The sequence below is a fragment of the Chionomys nivalis genome, chromosome 1 (assembly GCF_950005125.1).
Source record: "Chionomys nivalis chromosome 1, mChiNiv1.1, whole genome shotgun sequence".
NCBI lineage: Eukaryota > Metazoa > Chordata > Mammalia > Rodentia > Cricetidae > Chionomys > Chionomys nivalis.
Genome location: NC_080086.1, coordinates 26,723,836 through 26,746,947, shown reverse-complemented (window position 1 = coordinate 26,746,947; position 23,112 = coordinate 26,723,836). Strand labels below are relative to the sequence as shown.

Below are 23,112 nucleotides of genomic sequence, written 5' to 3'. Positions count from 1 at the left end.
AAAAAAAAAAAAAAAAAAAAAAAAAAAAAAGGCCCAGGACCTGATGGCTTCTGCTCAGCATTCTATAGGGTTTTCAAAGAACTAATACCAATACTTCTCAAATTGTTCCACACAATAGAAACAGAAGGAACATTGCCAAACTTTTTTTATGAGGCCACAATTACCCTGATACCCAAACCACAGAAATACATTACTAAGAAAGAGAATTACAGACCAGTCTCACTCATGAATATTGATGCAAAAATACTCAATAAAATACTGGCAAATCGAATCCAAGAACACATCAGAAAAAAATCATCCATCATAATCACGTCGTCTTCATCCCAGGGATGCAGGGATGGTTCAACATATGAAAATCTGTCAATGTAATCCACCATATAAACAAACTGAAAAATAAACCACATGATCATCTCATTAGATGCTGAAAAAACCTTCAACAAAATACAACATCCCTTCATGATAAAGGTCTTGGAGAGAGCAGGGATACAAGGAATATACCTAAACATAATAAAGGCAATATACAGCAAGCCAACAGCCAACATCAAACTAAATGGAGAGAAACTCACAGCGATCCCACAGAAATCAGGAACAAGACTAGGTTGTCCACTCTCGAAATCTATTCAATATAGTTCTTGATATGATAGTTTACATAAGTGACCCCAAAAATTCTACCAAGGAACTTCTGCAACTCATAAACACTTTCAGTAATGTAGCAGGATACAAGATTAACTCAAAAAATCAGTAGCCCACCTGTACACAGATGATAAATGGGCTAAGAAAGAAAACAGAGAAATATCACCCTTCACAAATAGCCACAAATAGCATAAAATATCTCGGATTAACTTCTAACCAAGTGGAAGACCTGTATGACAAGAACTTTAAATATTTGAAGAAAAAAATTGAAGAAGACACTAGAAAAGGGAAAGATCTCCCATGCTCTTGGGTAGAGAGAATTAACATAGTAAAAATGGCAATCTTACCAAAAGTAATCTATAGATTCAATGCAATGCCCATCAAAATCTCAGCAAAATGCTTCACAGACCTCAAAAGAACGACACTCAACTTCATATGGAAAAGCAAAAAACACAGGATAGTCAAAGCAATCCTGTACAATAAAGGAACTTCTGGAGGCATCATAATCCCTGACTTCAAACTCTACTACAGAGCTACAGTACTGAAAACAGCCTGGTATTGGTATAAAAACAGACAAGAGGACCAATGGAACTGAATCAAAGACCCATATATTAATCCACACACCTACGAACACCTGAATTTTTTTTTTCAAGACAGGGTTTGTCTGTGGCCTGTCCTGTCCCGGAACTAGCTCTTGTAGACCAGGCTGGTCTCGAACTCACAGAGATCCACCTGCCTCTGCCTCCCAAGTGCTGGGATTAAAGGCGTGCGCCACCACCGCCCGGCTGAACACCTGATTTTTGACAAAGAAGCCAAAAATATCAAATGGAAAAAGGAAAGCATATTTAACAAATGGTACTGGCATAACTGGATATCAACATGTAGAAGAATGAAAATAAATCCATATCTATCACCATGCACAAAACTCAAGTCCAGATGGATCAAAGACCTCAACATAAAGCCAGCCACACTGAACCTCATAGAAGATAAAGTGGGACATCCACTTGAACGCATTGGCACAGGAGACCACTTCCTAAATATAACCCCAGTAGCACAGACACTGAGAGAAACAATTAATAAATGGAACCTCCTGAAGCTGATAAGCTTCTGTAAACAAAGGACATGGTCAACAAGACAAAACGACAGCCTACAGAATAGGAAAAGATCTTTACTAACCCCACATCATACAGAGGACTGATCTCCAAAATATACAAAGAACTCAAGAAATTGGTCATCAAAAGAACAAATAATCCAATAAAAAATGGGGTACAGGGCTGGAGAGATGGCTCAGTGGTTAAGAGCATTGCCTGCTCTTCCAAAGGTCCTGAGTTCAATTCCCAGCAACCACATGGTAGCTCACAACCATCTGTAATGAGGTCTAGTGTCCTCTTCTGGCCTGCAGGCATACACACAGACAGACTATTATATACATAATAAATAAAAATAAAAAAATAAAAAAATAAATAAATAAATAAATAAATAAATAAATGGGGTACAGACCTAAACAGAGAACTCTCAACAGAGGAATCTTAAATGGTTGAAAGGCACTTAAGGAAATGCTCAACATCCTTAGTTATCAGAGAAACACAAATCAAAACCACTCTGAGATTCCATCTTATACCTGTAAGAATGGCTAAGATCAAAAACACTGATGACAACTTATGCTGGAGAGGATGTGGGGTAAACACTCCTGCATTGCTGGTGGGAATACAAACTGGTCAGCCCCTCTTTGGATGTCAGTATTATAATTTCTCAGAAAATTAGGAAACAACCTTCCTCAAAACCCAGCTGATGGGGAAACCTTGTTAGACAACTATCTTTAAGAGATGGATCCCAGTCAAGGCATGGCTTTCTGGAATAGAGAGAAAAGGGGTACATGGTCAGGTGCACTCTGTGTGACTCCCGCAGGGCACAGCTGAACTTGGACTTCTCGTTTCTGTTTCATGAGTTTTTCACGTGTAATAAATAAAAATATAATTGTTTTATCCTTTAGCTAGCCTGGTTATTTCTCAAATTGAGCTAATTTCTACAGGTGGGGCCCAACGTGGGGCTAAGGTCCAGCAGCTCCTACGTGGGGCTAAGGTCCAGCGGCCCTACCCAGCCGTGGTCCAACTTAACTCAACTTGCCTTCTTCTGCAACCCAGGACCGCCTGCCCAAGCATGTGCCTTTAATCCCAGCACTTGGAAGGCAGAAGCAAGCAGATCTTTTGAGTGCAAGGTCAACATGGTCTACATAGGGAGTTCCAGACCAGCCAGGACCACACAGTGAGATCCTGTCTTAAATAACAATAAAATTGGGGCTGGAGAGATGGCTCAGAGGTTGGGAGCATTGCCTGCTCTTCCAAAGGTCCTGAGTTCAATTTCCAGCAACCACATGGTGGCTCACAACCATCTGTAATGGGGTCTGGTGCCCTCTTCTGGCCTTCAGGCATACACACAGAATATTGTATACGTAATAAATAAATAAATATGAAAAAAATAAAAAAAATAATAAAATTAAAAAGTCAGATGTGGTGACTCACATCTGTAATCCTAGCATTCTTATGTCTAAATGGGATACAGTGACATAAGAAGTGACCAGAAGCTAAAATAGGCAGTCCTTGGGTGTCTGCATCAGGAGAACCAGAGTTCCAAACCAGCCTTGAGCTATCGAGTTCCAAAGTTCCAGGTCATCCTAAATTAAAAGTATAAATAAGTAAATATAAAAATAACAACAACAAAACCAAAACAGATGGAGATGAGGGTGGGGAAATGGCTCAGTGGTTAAGAGTACTTTCTGTTCTTACAGAAGATGTGGGTTTGGTTCTGAGCACCCACAAACCATCTGTAACTGCACTTCCAGGGGTCAGACATCCTGTTCTGGCCTCCTTGGGCACTGCACGCATATAGTGTACACACAGACAAGCAGACACAAACATACTCAAACAAAATAAATATTTTAAATGAATGACTGGATAAATGTATTAATTTGTATATGATACATTTATTGCAATGTCATTAATATAAAGTTTAAAAACAGCCTGGAGGTGGTGGTACATGCCTTTATTCTCAGCATTGGGAGGCAGAGGCAGGCAGATCTCTGAGTTTGTGGTCTACAGAGTGAGTTCCAGGACAGTCAGGGCTACACAGAGGAACCCTATCTCACAAGGAAAAAAGAATTAAGCATATAAAGCCAGGCATGGTGGCACACACCTTTCATCCGAGCACTCAGGAGATAAATGCAGATGGATCTCTGTGAATTCAAGGCCAACCTGGTCTGCAAAACAAGTTCTGGTACAGTCAGGGCTACATAACAGAGAAAATAAATAAATAAAATAAAAGCATATAAAACAATATTCCATATTGTTTCTAGATATACACAAAATATAAAGTATAAAAATAGATAGAGGAGCCAGGCGGTGGTGGCACATGCCTTTAATATTAGCTCTAGGGAGGCAGAGGTAGGCGGATCTCTGCGAGTGTGAGGCCAGCAGGTAACAACACTTGCCACCAAGCCTGACAGCCTGAGTCTGATCCCCAGAAGTCACATGGCTAAAAGACAGATGGGACTCCTGCAAATTGTCCTCTGACTTCCAAATGTGTTCTGTGGCAAAAGCCTGTCCTTCCTCCAAACACACACATAAACAAATGTATAAAAAACAGTTTTGTTTTTGTTTGTTTGTTTTTTCGAGACAGGGTTCTCTGTGTAACCGTCCTAGCTTTCTGGAACTAAAAAATGTTTTTAAGGGCTGGAGAGATGGCTCAGGGATTAAGGCATTAGTTGTTCTTCCTAGAGGTCTTGAGTTCAATTCCCAGCAATCACATGGAGGCTCACAACCATCTAGAATAAGATCTAGTACCCTCTTCCAGCATGCAGGCAAACATGCAGGCAAACACTGTATGCATAGAAAATAAATCTTTTTATTTTTATTCCTGCTCTCCTCCCTGCCTCTCCCCTACCCACTTCAACGCTCTCCCAAGGTCCCCATGCTCCCATTTTGTTCAGGAGATCTTATATTTTTCTACTTCCCTTGTAGATTAGATCTATCTATGTAATTCTCTCTTACTCTCCTCATTGTTGTCTAAGTTCTTTGGGGTTGTGATTTGTAGGCTGGTTTTCTTTGCTTTATGTTTAAAAACCACCTATGAGTGAGTACATGTGATAATTATCTTTCTGTGTCTGGGTTACTTTGTTCAAAATAATGTTTTCTAGTTCCATCCATTTTCCTGCAAAATTCAAGCTGTCGTTATTTTTTTCTGCTGTGTAGTACTCCATTGTGTAAATGTACCACATTTTCCTTATCCATTCTTCAATCGAGGGGTATTTAGGTTGTTTCCAGGTTCTGGCTATGACAAACAATGCTACTGAGGTCTGATCTCCAAAATATACAAAGAACTCAAGAAATTGGTCATCAAAAGAACAAATTAAAAAAATTAACAAATTGCCAGGCGATGGTGGCGCACGCCTTTAATCCCAGCACTCGGGAGGCAGAGGCAGGCGGATCTCTGTGAGTTCGAGACCACCCTGGTCTACAGAGCTAGTTCCAGGACAGGCTCCAAAGCCACAGAGAAACCCTGTCTCGAAAAACCAAAAAAAAAAAAATTAATCAATTAAAAAGAACAATTAAAAAATGGAGTACAGACCTAAACAGAGAACTCTCAACAGAGGAATCTAAAATGGCTGAAAGACACTTAAGGAAATGTTCAACATACTTAGTCATCAGAGAAATGAAAATCAAAACAACTCTGAGATTCCATCTTACACCTGTAAGAATGGCCAAGATCAGAAACGCAGATGACCACTTATGCTGGAGAGGTTATGGGGAAAAGGGAACACTTCTGCATTGCTGGTGGAAATGCAAGCTGGTACAACCCCTTTGAATGTCAGTGTGGCGATTTCTCAGAAAATTAGGAAGCAACCTTCCTCAAGACCCAGCAATACCACTTTTGGGTATATATCCAAAGGATGCTCAATCGTGCCACAAGGACATGTGCTCAACTATGTTCATAGCAGCTTTGTTTGTCATAGCCAGAAAATAAATCTTTTTAAAAAAAATGTTTCTAAGTAAATGTCAAAGTGGAACATAAAGAAAAGACGGAATGCAATGCTTCTTTAGCATGTGCAAAAACTAGGTTCAATTCCCCAGTGTAAGTGGGGTGGGGAGGAGGGTGCTTTACGAAGTGTTATGGAAGTGTAAACCATAGCTGAAGTCCTTATGAAAAGAAAGTGAGAATGCCTTTGTCACATACTTCCATAGAGTATCACTTTCCCTGCGGTCGCCCGTGGGAAGTGAGATTGGAAAGCTGCATAGGAGGAACGGTCTCATACTCATAGAGTCAGGGGCCTCTACTGTGCGAACTTTCATCATGAACATACATTACTTAAGCAGTGGCAAAACTAATCTAATTGTTAATTAAAGCAGCAAGTGTTAAGTAGGCTCTTTTTAATATAAATAGGCATATCCTAATTCCATTGCCTCCAGAGAGAAGGTCGCATTTTACTACAGGAACGGAACTGAATAAGGAACTAGGGTTGTAGCTCAGGCGGGAAAGCAAGCACGCGAACCGGGTTCGATCCCCAGTACGTGAACAACCGAAAGGCGCCCGCACGGAAAGGGCTACGTAGAATAAAAGGGTCAAAAAGTGTTCTTGGGCCCCCGGACTCCCCCAGACCCCTCGGGAAAGGCTTGGGGACTGCAGGACCCTCCCCAGGAGGCGCCGTTAGGGGGCGCTCGCGAGGCGGCGGCGGGCATTCGCGCCTCTCCGTTACATGCCCCAGTAACCCCAGCGCCGGCGACCGAGAGTAACCTCGCGGTCTGGTGACGCCCCCGCACCCCCCCCCGCCCCGACTCTCGCCTGCTCCTGTCTCAGCCAATGGGAAGGCAGCGAGCGAGCCGGCCGGACAGCCGGCTGACCCACTCCTTCCCCGAGCGGTCCGGACCAAGTTGTGCAGTCACCTCGCCTCGCGCTCCCGGCTGCTCCAATAGCAGCGGGGTCGCGATCGCAGGCCCCGCCCTGCCGCCCCGGCCCGTTTCCCTTCCCCACGGGTGTCACCTTTGCCTTACAAACGCTCGGCCCCGCCCTCTTCCTACCTTGCCGCGCTCGGCCCCGCCCCTGGCTGGCTCGACCAATAATTGGGTGGGTCTAGAGGCACTGGGCGGGCCCGCAGCCAATGCGCACGCCGTGGGCGGGCCCCCGGCCGGAATTGGGGGTGAAGCCACCGCGTTCTGCCCACATTCGGGGCGCGGAGCTGGGGGTCCCCGGGGGGCGCCCGCAGTTAAGATGGCGTCTGCAGCGGACGGGGACGTGGGAGAGGCACTGGAGCAGATGCGGGGACTATGGCCGGTTGTCGAGGATCTGAGCCTTAACAAGTTGGCGACGTCCCTGGGCGCGTCGGAACAGGCGCTGAGGCTCGTCATCTCCATCTTCCTGGGTAAGGACCCTCCTGTCTGCCTCTGCCCCCTCGCGGAGTCCCAGGGAAATAGGCAGAATGGGGACGGGACCTGCCTGTCTGCCCCGGACCTCTCAGGAGGGCTTTGGGGGTGCGGGCGTAGGTCCTCAAGCACACCAGCCAGCTATCGAGGGCAAGACACAAGTCTTGTCTCGAGTCTGGGGGCGCCGCACCACTTGCCATTCTCTTTGGCCCATGTTGTGCCCTTTGGCCCCTCAGTCATCTCCCGCCTTGTCATCGATAAGCCGGACCGTGGCGCGGCGACCTGTGTCTATCTGTGGCTCTCGAGAGTTCGATTCTGGCCATGAGTACTGCTTATCTGTTATTAACAGCCCCCTTCGTGCGCTCTTCTCAGAGTAGACATATGCCCTCGAACTTAGGATATTTTAGCCCTACCGGCTTCCTCAGGCCCATATTCCATACTTACGTCTTCTCAGTCTATGTACATTGCCAGGTGTATTGTACTTTCATGTTTTCTGCCCTGTTTCGAATATTTTCTTATACCGTACTGTTTTTCCCCTTTAGCCACCCACCTGTCATTTGAAATAGGTCCTTAAACTGGGTTGGGAAGCAGAACTATAATGCCCTTAAAAACTCCATGCTTGTTCCAAGTGACTATTATTCATATGGTTCAAAGGCTATGATGTGCCTGGATTTATGTCACAATCAGACAAGTTATAACTATTTTATAGGCTTTTTTAAAAATCACGGTCTTGAGTGTTTTTAGTGCGTAGAGGTAGCATGGCATGATGGAAAAGCGTTGACTCTGAAGTAAAGGAATCTGACCCACGCTTACCTCTGCTCACAAATGATGGGGCCCAGGGCAAGCCAGTTCATCTCTCCGCATCTAGTTTTCTTATGTATGAAATGAGGACAGCTGTGCCTAGCACAGGATTGCTGTAAAGTCATACGACAATTCATAAGTCAAGATCAGGGATGGCAGAGTCAGTTCAGTAGATTTTTTGAGTAGTTCGAACTTTTGGGGAAGGCTGTACAACTTTAACTTGAGAGAAAACTAAGGGAGCGCTCAGCAAAAGGCAACTGGGGTAAGAGCAGAGGGCTAACAGATCTGAACTGTAGGAAGTCTGCGATAACCTGGGTGTGGTGGCTCCTGCCTGAACGTCCCAGCACTCTGGTGCTGAGACAGGAGACTTGTGAGTTTGAGCCTGAGCTCACGGTGTGAGAACCTATTTAAAAAGTTGGAGATGAGATTGGGCTGGTGCAGAAGGGTTTAAATTCCAGGAAGAAATTTGGAATTTGTCCAAGAGTCAGTAGAGATATTGACATATAATATCACCAGAGGGTGTTAACCCAATCTAGATAATGGCAGGAGGTTTAATTCATATTTAAACAACCACAGCCAATGCCATCGTTATTTGCCTATTACATCTCAGACCAAGATGGCCTTCCTTTCTTCCCAAAAAGGTTATCCTCTTTCTTGGTAGGATCCTAAGGTTTTAGAGACGGATGGAACCTTGACTTGTGCAGCGTCACTCAAACATTACCCAAATTTATCAGCACCCCACATCTCCGGCTTTATGTGTGTACCACAGCCTGGTTCCTCTTTGAACCTTGCTTCTGACCCAGTTTGTTGGCGTGAAGATTGGCAATTAAGAATGCTTACATTCATTAGGTAGGAGGTCCTCCGCTGCTTTCTCAACTGAGTATTGGACGTCTAGGACAAGTAGCAACAAACTGTCAGGTCAGCCTGTTAAGTGGAACTAAGGTTGGAACTGGGACTTGGGATCTGTCTTTGTGTGCCGACATCAAATACTGCCCGGCGCTGCTTTGTACTGCTGTCACAAAAATAAGCCGACGAGGACATCATCTCCACATCCTTCCCCACTTCTTTCATCTTCTGTCATTATGACACATAACCAAGTAATAAGTGCCTGGTACAGCAGCCACACTGCCAGCCTTGCCTGTCCATTCTGCCGTTCCCAGGGCCCCTCTTCCCATCGCCCTGTTTCCTTTGGTAACTTGGAGGCTTTCTCGTTTTCGTATCAACTCAGGGCTGGTTTTTTTCTTTGTGGTACTGGGGACTAAATCCAGGGCCTAACTCATGCTAGGCAAGGACTGTCCCACTGTACTGCATTTCCAGCCCAATTATGTGTCTATCTATGATGGTGTTTCTAGGCATAGGCTAAATATATACATATAAACACAAATTGGCCTGTGCATGGAGGGTATGTTTTGCCTGTAAATACATTTTCCTTATATAGAAGTGATTTGTTTGTTTGGTTTGTTAGTTGATTGGTTGGTTTGTTGTTTGGTTTTTGGCTTTTGGTTTTGGAGACGTGTGTGTGTGTGTGTGTGTGTGTGTGTGTGTGTGTGTGTGTGTAGCCCAAGTTTTCCTGGAACTTCAGACTGGCCTTGAACTCACAAAGATCCGCCCGCCTCTGCCTCCCGAGCGCTGGGCCACCACACCGCAGGGGCATCAGGAGTTCATGGTCACTCTGTTTTTGCACAGAACGTTTGAGTCCAACCTGGGCTGCATGGGACTCTGCCTCAAAGAACAGAATAAAAATGAATAAAATTGGGGCTAGAGAGGTAGCTCAGAGGTTGGAAGTGCTTGCTCATATTCCAGAGGACTCAAGTTCAGTTCCCAGCACCCATATTATGGGACTTACAACTGTCTGTAACAGCTCTCGGCGATCTGGCACCTCTGACCTCAGCCAGCACCTGCACACACCCGCACACAAGTACTCAGAATGAGAAGTAATAAAATCTAGTCTTAAAAGGCCTCAGTGGTGAGGCTGGAGAGATGGCTCAGCGGTTAAGAGCACAAAACATTTTTTAAAAGTAAGAGGGAAAAAGAAAACAGTGGTGGGGTGCTGGGAACTGAACTCCAGGCCAGTTTTCTACATTCTCTACCCAAGCTCTGTGGGTTGAAGAGCAGTAAAACACTGGCTTTCTGGTCTCCTGGCTGAACACCTATGGTGAGAAGTAATCCTTTCCATAGTGGGTAATGTGTTGGAAACAAGTTTCGGGAAATGGCGTTGGCCCTTCTGTCTTATTTTCCATATCCCTTATGCCCCTGCATTGAACTCGTGACCTATTCGTGAATGCAGAGAGCGATCTGAAAAGTCCTACTTCAGAGAGGATATTTTGGGAGAGGAAGGTGGGGAGTTTTGGGAATTGAACCCAGGGCTTCACACAAGGCAAGCAAGCGTTCTATCACCAGGCCATATACCCCAGCTTGGTTTGTTGTAATTTTTGTTTTTGAAGCAGGGTCTTACTATGAGCCCTGAAACTCACTGTGTACCAGGTAGGACCCGAACTCACCAAGTTCTGCCTGTGTCTGGCTTGAGTTCTAGGATTAACAGTGTGTGCCATCATGCCTGGCTCACCGGTGAGTTTATAATTTTAATCTTCAGTGCATAAGGCAAGAGGAAGGCTATGTGACTGCTATCTTGGAGTACTTTGAACAGCCAGAAGGCCACTGATGCCAACGCTCGTGTTAAGTGTGGTTGCTAGGAGCCCTGGTGCCGACACACACTACTGGGAAACTCCCCTTCAACAGCCTGGGTCTCATCATTCCTTCACATGATTTATACCATGAATTCTTCGATAGATTCAACAAGGTACACCTACTATGGACAAGCAGTGTTCTTGCAAGAGCCATGAGAGCCGTGTGAGGCATAAAGCCGTGCACTCAGACATTATGGACTGTCAGGATAGGGAATGGGCGTGAGATCACTGCACTGACCCCAATAAAAGGAAGAAATCTAAGTGCTATAAGAAGTACAAAGCATTAGGAGATTTAAAGATGGACTATTTCATAAATAATGAACTTTGGATATTGAGTCAGGTTTCTTCTTTAGGCTCAGGTGGTAAGTAAGCACTTTGGAGCCTGCTCCAGGAGGATCACCGCTAATTCAAGGCCAGCCTGGGCTACTGATTGACCGTCTCACAAAAACAAATTTTTTGTTGTTTGATTTTTGAATGGGGAATGCTGTGCCTGGAGCTATAACTGGGAAGGTGACCTACACAGGAGAGGGGCGGGAACAGAGTGTCCTGGAGCCAGGTGACTTAGAGGCAAGGTGGATCCCATCCTCTGAGAGGAGAAGCTATATCTCTGACATTTGGGGAATGCAGAATTGTTTGAAGGTGGATTCTGAAAGTACTTTTATCTGCTTCGCTGCCGTTGCCAGAAACCAAAAAGTCCACCTCCGTCACTGACTGTCCACACCCCAGTCTCCAGTCCCTATCAGTGCCATCAACAAATCTTGTCTCCAGTCCTCTCGATCACCACCCCTCTGTGGTAGGAACCCCCCACCCCCACCCCAGCAGCTCCTAATTCTCTTCTTTCCCTTCTCCTCTCCAAAAGCAACGGGAATCATCCAGTCCTGTGTGTCTCCTGTCCCACACCACCATTCAGGGGCTTCCATGCCTGGCCGGTGAGTCCCTTCCTGCTGCTCTGGCCTTGTTTCAAACAAGTGCATAGCCTTTAGCCACACGGCCTCCCTTCAGTTCCTCAGAGAAGGTGGAAGGCCCTTCCTGCCCCTGAGCCTTTGTACACACTGACTCCACTGCCCAGGAAGCTCTGCTCACTCCCGTGACACACCTGTCCACCTTCTGGGTCTCTCAGCACATTGTTGCTTCCTCTGACTCGCATTTGAAGTCCTGTCCCTTGTTATGTTTGCTTAGGCTGAATGAATATCCTTCCAGCCATATATTACAACAGCGTGCCCAGAGTTTATAGCGTCGCACTTGACTCCATAAACAGTTGCTGGCTAATGAATGTATGAAGGAGTGATTTGCAAACAGGTGAACAAGAAAAAGTAATCTCCCCTCAAAAACAAGTTCAAGGCCAGCCTGGAACCAACAGTCTACAGCAGTACTGCCTAAGGTGCACACGGTCCTGATCCATCTTCAGCTTAGCGAGCAGACAGTGACTGACAGACCCAACTTTCATCTTCTGTCTAGATAGCCAGTCACAAAGATAAAAGAGAAAGTCAGGTGCTGTGTCAGTGCCGGGATGCCATCTAGTTTGAGATTTAAATTCCAAAGAAATTGTAAAACCTGAGCATGAATTGGGGAGAGAAGTTCCGCAGGTTCAGGCAGGGCAGGGGTTGTGGCTCAGCTGATAGGAGGCCTGGGTTTGATCCCCGGTCCCACGTAAACCAGGTGTGGTAGGCCGTACTGCAATCCTGGTACCCAGGAGGTGGAGGGAGGAAGCCCGGGATCAGCCTCAGCTACCAAGCGGGTTTGAGTCCAGCCTGTTCTACAGAAGAGCCGGGTGGAGGAGGTGATCCTCAGGCACTTCTGAGACTTGCCAGTTCTCATAAGGTGACTGCGCACTGATTTCCCTTGTACAGATTGGAAACTGGGGATCTGGGTGAGTTACTTAAGGTCATTGTTCTTCAGCTGGAGTTCAGGCTCATGGTGGAGCAAATGTCCTCCAAAACCTTTCTGTTGACTCTGTGGTTAGCCAAGGTGTTGTCAGCACGTGAAATAATACCTCAGCATCCAAAGCCCGAGCTGGCCAAATGGAACAGATGGCCACTCCGCCTAGCATGGGGTTCTGTGGGCATGGCGTGGCCATAGCTTTCTTGACCAACTGCTCAGAATTGCAGTTAGGAGTAGGAATTCTTTCCTTGGAGGTTCAGGATTCGTATCTAATGCTAGTTACTGTGTTTTATTTTTTAAGATTTATATTTATTTATTATGTATAGTGTTTTGTCTGCATGTGTCCCTACAGGCCAGAAGAGGGCACCAGATCTCATTACAGGTGGTTGTGAGCCACTATGTGGTTGCTGGGAATTGAACTCAGGACCTCTGGAAGAGCCGTGAGTGCTCTTAACCTCTGAGCCACCTCTCCAGCCCGCTAGTTCTTTTTAAAATAAAAACCAAACGAGGCCCACAGGTTAGCTCCCTGTGGACCAGAGCCACACTAGTCCCCTCAGGGAAAAATCCATCATTCAGTGCTATCTTTCTGGGGGTAGCATTGAAATCACATCAAAGCTAACGAGGTGGAACTTAAAACTGAATCACATTAGCTAAAAAATCAGGGATTTCTGACTGTGACACATACTTCTATAAAACAAGAACATGGCCTGAATGACTTTCACAGGCCCCGCCAATTCTAAATATCTAGGTCTCTCATCTTACTTCTGTGTTCCTGAACTTTATGCTAATTCATAGGCACGGGTTTTCTCAGCCCCTGAAACTTCTGTTTGTGAATGACCAAGGATGACCTTGAACAGGATCCTGGTCCTGCAGCCTCCACCTCCCAGGGGCTGGACTGCTAGACGGTTATGAGCTGATTAGATGTCCCATTGTACCTCAGGCTGGCCTGGAAGTCACCTGGTAGCCCAGGCTGGAGTCAGACTCATAGGAATCCTCCAGCCTCAGACACCTGTCACACCTCGTTTGCCTCTTGCTTTCTGTTTTGATACCAGTCTTACTTAATAGGCGCTAGACTATATTCACATCATTAGGAAGGCTTTGAACGGTCCTTCTCTTGCCTCAGCCTCCAGAGTATCTGGTCTCACAGACCTGTGACACCAGGCCCTGGTTGAGTAATCCGGGGCTGTTGGAGACCACATCTTGTCTTCAGCCCAAGTCCTCTTGCCTCAGCCTCCAGGTGCTGGGATCCCAGGCTTGTGACCACGCCTGCCATGATCTGCCTGTTCACCAGCCTTGCGGATACACTTGCTGCCCTAGAGCTTAAAGGTTGAGTATTTCATCATCTATTTTGTAATGCTTGATGTCTGGATTGTCTCCAGCTTTCTGAAATGTCAGTGTATACTAAGATCTTTGGCAAAACAACTCTCTCGGATTCTTTATAGCTTAGTGTTCCCCACTGGCTAGCATGCCTTGTTCTTCAAATCCTCATTATTGAATCAATTTGCTAAAAGATCATGATCATCAGTGCCATAAACATTATTGTTATGGAGTCTCAAATGTGAGGGTCAGTTGCAAACTTCCTCATAGCAGGGTGGGGCCAAGCTGCCTGCCATTCTGTTCTTTGTGTCTATCAGATCAGCCACCTTGAGCCGCACAGCATTTCTGTTTTGTTTGTTTTTCTGAGGGCAGGGTCCCTTTAGCCCAGGCTGGCCTGGAACTCGTGACCTATACTATAGGCTTGCCTTGAACTCAAAGCAATTCCTTGTTGTTCTTCAAATCCTGGATTATTGAATCGTCTCTCAACTCAGCTGATGTTACATTTATTAATGCAATTACGAGATTGACTTGTGGCTTTAACAAGAATTAGATCCCAGTTGCACCTGTTAGGGAAAGAAGTTCTGCTATCTGTTCTCAAGCCTAAAGGTTTTAGAAAGTGTGTAGGTGTATGTGTGTGTGTGCACGTTCGTGTGTGTGTTTGTGTGTGTTCATGTGTGTATCTGTATTTGTGTGTTTGTGTGTGTTCCCAGCAGTTAAGAAATCAAAGTCCAGGAATCTGAAGGTGCACGGGGAGTTCTCTTGTAAAACAGATATAACTCCTTGGAGACCATGAAAGCTTATCTGTTTGTTGTTGTTTTTTTGTTTTTTTGTTTTTGTTTTTTTTTTTTTTTTTTTTTTTTTTGGAGACAGGGTCTCATATTGTAACCCAGGCTGGCCTGGAACTCACTGTTGTAGCCCAGAATGGCCGGGAACTCAGCTCCCCTCTTAGCTTCAGCTGGGAGATCAAGCATCAGACGTTACACCTTGCCCGTAACTCGTTTATTCAGAAAATGTCATAGCTGTCATTTTTCTCTCCCTGTTTTCAAAACAAGAAAGGGATATGATGCCTAAAACACAAGAAGAAGTGAGTCATTTCTAGGCGGCAGTGTTCTTTTGGCTTGAAGTGCACCGGTTTTAGATCTCATTTCCTTCCTATTCTAATCCCAGCCTTGAAGAACGAGCTCTGAGCACCTTGAATGCGCTAGCTGTTCTGTGTCGAATCGCAGATACAGTCATTGTTAATGATAAAGGCTTCGGGTCTGTGTGTCATTGCATCCCAATTAGAGGGGCGGTTTGTCAGAGGTGGGCAACTACCCAAAATAATCATACTCAGGTTTTAGTTTGACCTCAACACATGAAGTCTCCCACCAAGTAGCCCTGGCTGGTCTGGAGTTCCTGAAGATCCACCTGCCCCTAGCTCCAGAATGTTAGGATTAAAGGCCTGTGTCACCACACCCAGCGAATAAGATAGTCTTATCGCCGGGCGGTGGTGGCGCACGCCTTTAATCCCAGCACTTGGGAGGCAGAGGCAGGCGGATCTCTGTGAGTTCGAGACCAGCCTGGTCTACAGAGCTAGTTCTAGGACAGGCTCCACAGCCACAGAGAAACCCTGTCTCAAAAAACCAAAAAAAAAAAAAAAAAAAAAAAAAAAATGAAAAAAGATAGTCTTATCACAGTTTCCAGGGCCCCTCCCAGGCCAGAGCTCTGCTTCTCTTGACTTGAAGAACTTAATGAACCTCTTGCTATTGTTAACACCCATCCCCACCCCACACACACCCTCTTAAGAGGTAACCCTAAGATCATTCAGGAGTCTGACCAGGGATCAGAGTCCCGGTGGCTTCTCTGGCTTCTGGTAAAGAAGAGGCTGCCAAGAAACCAAGGACGTTTCTGGCCTTTAGCCAAAAAAGAAACTGGTTCCTTTTCTTGGGGTTTACCCTTCTAGTTTTTTATTTTAAGATTTATTTATTAATTATGTATACAGTGTTCTGTCTGCATAAATGCTGCAGGCCAGAAGAGAAGAATTGAACTCAGGACCTCTGGAAGAGCAGTCTGTGCTCTTAACCTCGGAGCCACCTCTCCAGCCGCCCTGATTGTTCTTAACTCCTGCTCTCATCTTTCCTCTGAAAAAGCAACCCTACCTGCCAGAGGGTGTGTGCATGTGTGTGTGTGTGTGTGTGTGCCAAAGTTGTGTGTGTGTGTTTGTGTCGGCCAAAGTTTGTGTGCATGTTTGTCAGTCAAAGGTGTATGTGCACATGTGTGTGTCAGCCAAAGGGGTGTGTGCGTGTGTGTCAGCCAAGAGTGTGTCTGTGTGTGTGTCAGTCAAAGGAGTATGTGTGTGTGTGTGTTTCAGCCGAAAGGGTGTGTGTGTCTGTCTGTGTGTGTGTGCCAAAAGTGTGTGTATGTGTCAGCAAAGTTGTGTATATGCATGTGTGTCAGTCAAAGGTGTATGTGCGTGTTTCAACCAAAGGGGTGTGTGTCTGTCTGTCTGTCTGTGTCAACCAAGGGGGTATGTATGTGTATATGTGTGTCAACCAGAAGGGGGTGTGTGTCTCATGGGATCCTCTAGAGCTGGAGTTAGAGGTGGTTGTGAGCTTCTGTGTGGATGCTGGGAACTGAACTTGGATCCTCTGCAAGAGCAGCAAGGGTTCTGGCCACTAAGTACTCCATCTCTTCAGGCCTGACAGGAAAAGGTTGTTGTTGCTTTTGTTTTTGTATGGTTTGGTTTGGTTTTTTGAGACAGGGTTTCTCTGTGTAGCCCTGGCTCTCCTGGAACTCACTCTGTAGACCAGGCTGTCCTCGAACTCAGATTCACCTTACTCTGCCCTCCATGCTGGGATTAAAGGTGTACACCACCACACCCTGAGTGAAAAGTCTTTAGTGGACTATTTAAGTGTCTCACTCTAACTACATTTAAGAATAAAAAGCCTGGGGGCTGGAGAGATGGCTCCGTGGTTAAGAGCATTGCCTGCTCTTCCAAAGGTCCTGAGTTCAATTCCTGGCAACCACGTGGTGACTCACAACCATCTGTAATGAGGTCTGGTGCCCTCTTCTGGCCTGCAGACATACACACAGAATATTGCATACATAATAAATAAATAAAAAAGAAAGAAAGAAAGAAAGAAAGAAAGAAAGAAAGAAAGAAAGAAAGAAAGAAAGAATAAAAAGCCTATGCCACATGTGGTGGTCCATGCCTCTAATCCCAGCACATGGAAGGCAGGGGCTAGGTTTACATAGTAAGTTCCAAGACAGCCAGAGCTACATAATGAGACCCTGTATCAAAAAAAAACAAAAACCTAAAAGCTTTTTTTCAATTAAAGATGTTTCATTACCAAATATTTATATTGCTATGGTATTTTCATAAGAAAACCATAAAATGGGAGAGGGAGGGTAGAAATGTGACACACACCTTGGGAGTCAGTGGCAGGCAGGATCACTGTGAATCTAGGGCTACACAGTGAGACCCTGTCTCAAAACAAACAAATCCGTATATGGTCCTATCTGCTACATAAAATTTATATAAAGTGAGGTAGTAATTTTTGGAAGTAATAAGAATTCTCTATAAAAATAAGGGATTTATACACACATGCAAATCTTGGTATTATCTTGGATGTGTTGTATGCTGTCCTGAGAAATGGCATACTTGTAGCTCCCAAGGTTTGCGCTTTGCTGTGACAGCAATTCCAAACTCAGATCAGCTGGACACCACTCTAGATTACACTCCGTAAATAGGAAACTACTGTTTCCAAGCCAGCAAGCAGAAGCCAACTGAAATAGTGCCTTAAGGCTCCTGGCATATACCTTGGACAAAACTGGCCAAGACTGATGGAAGCTGGAATATAGACACAGGGCCTGAGCAAAAGCACCGAACCACAATCGCCACTAGAATGCTCATTCTTGTTTTTAATCCACAGTCTTTAGTTAAGGGGTAGTCTGTCTCACCCCTTTTATTGATTGATTTTTGGTATTTTGAGACAGGGTTTCTCTGTGTAGCCCTGGCTGTCCTGGAACTCACTCTGTAGTCTAGGCTAGCCTCTAACTCAGAGATCCGCCTACCCCTGCTTCTTGAGTGCTGGGAATTTGTATGCCATCATTGCCCACCAATGAACCTGAGTTTTCTTTTAAAACAATATTTGCTAGGTTACCTAGAATTGACTGTCTTGCCCAGTCTAGCCTCAACATGCAGTGATCCTCCTGCATCAGTCTTCCAAGTATGTGAGATTATAGTCATGCATCATTAAACCCAACTGACTCCATTTTTAAATTCTTCATCGATTGCCCTTCTGAAAAATTAGGAAATAAAAGCAAGCGGGAACTCCTAGGTAGCTAATAGTGTTTACTTTGGCTTTGTGTCCCTGAGGAATAGGACCTGGGGTCTCATTCTGAACAGGCTCTGGACCTCTGAGTCACACCCCCAGTCCACTGTTGTTGTTTTGAGACAGCTTGGCTCTGTAGTCCAGGCTGACCTTGTACTCCTTTAGGGTGGCCTTAGTCTCACTGTACCCTCCTTTCTCTGGCCTCCTGCATGCTGGGAAGGCAAGCACCTTACTCCCAGCCATAAGCATTGATTTCTAAAATACATACAGCCAAAGTCACACATGTGTCCTTCATACAGCAGAAGTTCTAGTCCCTGCCTTTCCATTCAGAACATGAAGACCTTAAGATCATAAGGGGTCCCCAAGTCGTCGTCTCATAAGACGCTTCAGAGTCTGGGATCTTTGTTGTTTTGTTTGGGTTTGGGACCGTTCTGGTATAAGGGATTGAATGCAGAGCCTTGCCTGTCTGTGCCGAGCAGGAGCTGTCCTGTCACTGAACTACACCCCACACTCTTGTTTATATTGAAATGTTATTGTACTAGTTTCTAAAATAAAGACTTCTTACACATTTTCTAAGTTTCTTTCCAAGCCAAGTAATATTGAGACACTGGTATAGAAAGGAGCAAGTCATTTCTGACTGGGGCAGCCAACAGTTAGTTTGATGGGCTAAATTAGTAACTCTTTTACATCAAAGGGCAGTGTTATGAAACTGAAACAATAACACACAAAACAGGAAAAAATATTTGTAAATTGTGTATTTCATAAGTGTCTAGTATATATCCACATACTCTTAGAACCCAGATGAAGACTGGACAAAGGTTGCAGGTGCAGCAGCCCACACCTGTAATCCCAGTATCCAAGAAGCTGAGGCAGCAAGATTACCCAAATCTGAGTGAGAGCGTGTGTCCAAAAAAGCAAGAGAAGGTAGTTGCCAAGCTGGTGGCACATATCTGAAACCCCAGTACTCGGGAAAATGAGCCAGGACAATTACCTCAGTTCTAGCCCAGCCTTTGGGGTTTTTTTTTTTTGTTTGTTTGTTTTTTTGTTTTGTTTTGTTTTGTTTTTTGAGACAGGGTTTCTCTGTGGCTTTGGAGCCTATCCTGGAACTAGCTCTGTAGACCAGGCTGGTCTCCAACTCACAGAGATCCGCCTGCCTCTGCCTCCCGAGTGCTAGTATTAAAGGTGTGCACCACCATCGCCCGGCTGAGCCTTTGGGTTTATGATAAAGCCCTGTCCAAAAAAATAATAATAAAATAAAAGGCAAGTGTGGTGTCATATGCCTATAAATTCCAGCACTTGATGTAATCCCAGCGTTTGGGAAGTGGAGACAGGAGGCTCAGGTTCCTGGCCACCCTCAGCTAGATACCAAGTTCAAGGTCAACCTGGGGGACGAGAGACTGCCTCAAAAAGGTTTTTAAAGGGGCTGGAGAGATGGCTCACTGCCTGCTCTTCCAGAGGTCCTGAGTTCAATTCCCAGCAACCACATGGTGGCTCACAACCATCTGTAATAAGATTTGGTGCCCTCTTCTGGCCTGCAGACAGAATACCAAGAATACTGTATACATAATAAATAAATAAATCTTAAAAAAAAAAAAAAGGTTTTTAAAATATAGGCAAAGGTTCTGATCAGTACTAACTGCTACATGAGGTGATACACCCCTATAATCCCAGACTCGGAAACCCAAGGCAGAAGGACCTGGAGACTAAAGCCAGCCTGGCCCATACTACAAGACTGTCTAAAACAAAACAAGCAACCATGTGGACCAGCATGACTTGTATAGCTTGTGTCAGACAGACTAACAGAATGATGATGTCAAGGACTTGGAGACGTTGGACCAGTTCACACTGCTAGTAGGAGAGTAAAATGCTATAGTCTGTGGAAAGTTTAGCAGTTTCTCAGAAAGTTAACTGTAAAAAGAAGTGCCCGAAGTCATTCTTTACCTGTACTGCAGGTACCAGTTCAGTGCCTCTAGCGGAAGACCCAAGAGTGCGGAAAGCATCTCTTCACATAAACCAAAGTGACTTATAGTAGCTAAGAAGTGGAAACAGTCCATTGCTCTACCAACTGATGAATTAATAAACAGTATTTTACTCGTGTAATGGAGTACCATTCAACCACAAGAAAGAATAAAGAAGTTGATAGGATACTGACTGTGAGGATATGGTCAAAGTCTATCGTGTGTGTGTGTGTGTGTGTGTGTGTGTGTGTGTGTGTGTGTGTGTGTACATGTGCTCAGGTGCATCGCTCCGGCGCAATTATAAAAGAATAACTTTTTAAAAAGAGGGAATGAGAGACTACAGAGGTGGCTCAGTGGTTAAGAGCGCTGGCTGCTCTTCCAGAGGGTTCAATCTAGCACCAACATGGTGGCTCACACCTGTCTGTAACTCTAGCCCCAGGGGATCCAGGACACTCTTCTGGGCATGGTACATAGACATACTTGAAGGCAAAACTCTCATACATAAAATTTGAGAAATAACAGTAATAGTAAAAGGGATGAGAGAGCTATTCAGTTGTCTTTAACTTACTATATGAGATGTGAAAAAATGAAAAACAGTAATAATAGAATGTGTTCATGTAGTGAGAATAAAACAGTATTTGTGCTTAATGAGATAAAATAATTAGATAGAGCATCTCACCTCTGTGTACTCCACAAATGCCATGGTGGTGAAGGGAGAGCATTTTGTGCCACGTTTCTTTTGGAATCTTGTTTTAAAGCTGACAGGTGGTAGAGATTTTCCCCCCAGGAGCCCGAACCCACACCTGTGCATGTCTGCTGCTTCTTCCGACTGCTGTTTTCCTAACCCTTGTGCTTAAACCTATATTTAAAATCTTTAGTAAGGTCTTCCGCTCTGTTTCATTAAACAGAAGTTTGATGAAAGCGTTAAATTGGGAGGATGCTGCTGGCGTGTCCTAGGCAATTTCTAATTAGGGCAATTGGATTGGTTTGGTTTGGTTTCTGGTTTTTCAAGACAGGGTTTCTCTGTGTAGCCCTAGCTGTTCTGGAATTCACTCTATAGACCAGGCTGGTCTTGAACTCACAGAGATCCGCCTGCCTCTGCCTCCCGAATGCTGGGATTAAAGGCATGCGCCACCACCACAAGCTCATTTTATTTTCTACTTAAGAAGTAAGAGGAGAGCAAGAATCCAACAATTGGACAGTTCAGGCTACTTTTCCTCCTGGTAGCATCATAACTAGGCAACGCAGAGCTTACTATTTTATTGCTAAGACACCTGTTAGACAGACATCTCACCTACCTTGTCTACGTTACAGAAGTCAGGCTTGGCCCCAGTAATAGCAAGGGGGCAGTATTGGTACGGTTGGGAAGAAACCAGGTGATTCATAAATCCCAGGGCAGTGTGACCACGCTGGCCTTGAGCAGTCCTAGCCCAGAGCAAAGCAAAGCAGAGGAGACCGGAATGGACTTTTTCTCCCCTGGAAACCAGGGCCTTAAATAAAGGGAGCAAGGCCTTGGTTAGGCTTCTTTGAGAGAAAACAATAACCCGTACAACCTGAATTGCAAAAATTGGGCACAAAAGCCGGGCAGTGGTGGCACACACCTTTAATCCCAGCACTTGGGAGGCAGAGGCAGGCCGATCTCTGTGAGTTCGAGGCCAGCCTGGTCTACAGAGAGTTTCAGGACAGCCAAGGCTACACAGAGAAACTTTGTTTAAAAAAAAAAAAACAAAAAAAAAAAACAATGGGCACAAAGGCCAGAGATGGGTCAGCGGCTAAGGGGACCTAAATTCGGTTCCCAGCACCCACATTGGGTAGCTCACAAACTGCCTGTAACTCCTGCTCCAGGAAGATCTGGGCTTGGGCACCTGCACTCATGTGAATACACACAATTAAAACTAATAAGAGTAAATCTTTTAAAAATGGGATAAAGCAATTTCAAGAGAAAGAAAAGGCGAAACAAGAAGATGTGAGAGCGCTGAGCAAGCAGAAGTAGACTCGCTCCTCTCTGTGCACTAGCGGCTCCACCCCCTTTTCCTGGGCAAGAAACTCCTAGGCTTCAGGAGTGCCACCAGTCTTTCCACTCCTGGCCTTTCTCAGTTCCTTGCTGCTGAAATTAGTCTAGGGAATGCAGCTTCCTCCATCCCGATGCCTTGTCCATGTTCCCTGTCATTCTGGCTGCATTCTTGCTGAAGATATCTGGATGTGCTCAAGACTTGTTCTACACATAAACATGTTAATGACCAAGGAAGAGGTGGGTTCCCTATTCTATGAAACTTTCCCATTCTGAGCCCCCTGAGCTAAAAGTAACTGTTTATCCCAAAGTCCAGCCAACTCGTCCTGCTGCCTCTCCCTTCAGATTTTCTTGGGAGGTGCCACCCACATCCCAGCTGGCTTCCCTGGGAGTCACAGTCCTGGCAGAGTCTTCTCAGCCTGGCCTCTTCTAGGGCCTGACGTTGGCACAGGCAGCCAGGATCCTTCCCCACCTGACACTACAGATTTATTTGTGGTGGTCAATTTTTTTTAATACAGAATTTTTGTTACTCAAAGATTATACATATATATATATATATATATTATACATATTATACCTATATCTTGGGGTTTTTTTTCTTTCTTTGTTTTGATTTTTAAGAAAAAATATGTCACCTGGCATGGTGGCACACACCTTTAATTCCAGGACTCAAAGAGACAGAGGCTGGAGAAATGGCTCAGTGGCTAAGAGCACATACTATTTTCGCAGAGGATCCAAGTTTGATTCCCAGTGCCCACATCAAGCTGCTCAAAACTGTCTGAAACTCCAGCTCCAAGGGATCTGACATCCCTCTGACTTCCTCCTACACAGACAGACAGACAGACACACACACACACACACACACAAATAACAATAATAGGCATTTAAAAAAGAAATGGCTTTAGAAGAAAAAAAGGCCAAGACAGGTGGATCTCTGTGAGTTTGAAGCCAGCCTGGTCTACAGAGCAAGTTGCAGGACAGCCAAGGCTACACAGAGAAACCCTGTCTCGAAAAACAGACAATAACAAAAGTCAGGCATGAAACAAATCAAATTTTATTTTTTGTTTGTTTTTTGTTGTTTTTTTTTTTTTCAAGACA

At 45.0% G+C, this 23,112-nt stretch overlaps 1 protein-coding gene across 1 annotated transcript in view; it reads left to right on the top strand.

Moving 5' to 3' along the window:
• The first annotated feature begins 6,793 nt into the window (after nt 1-6,793).
• The window catches only part of Lpcat3 (lysophosphatidylcholine acyltransferase 3), a 39,801-nt gene continuing 23,482 nt past the window's right edge, over nt 6,794-23,112 (top strand). Inside the window, exon 1 of the mRNA XM_057761794.1 lies at nt 6,794-7,045. Within this exon, the coding sequence (XP_057617777.1) occupies nt 6,895-7,045 (151 nt within the window). The 5' untranslated portion in view covers nt 6,794-6,894. The remainder of the gene's footprint in view (nt 7,046-23,112) is intronic.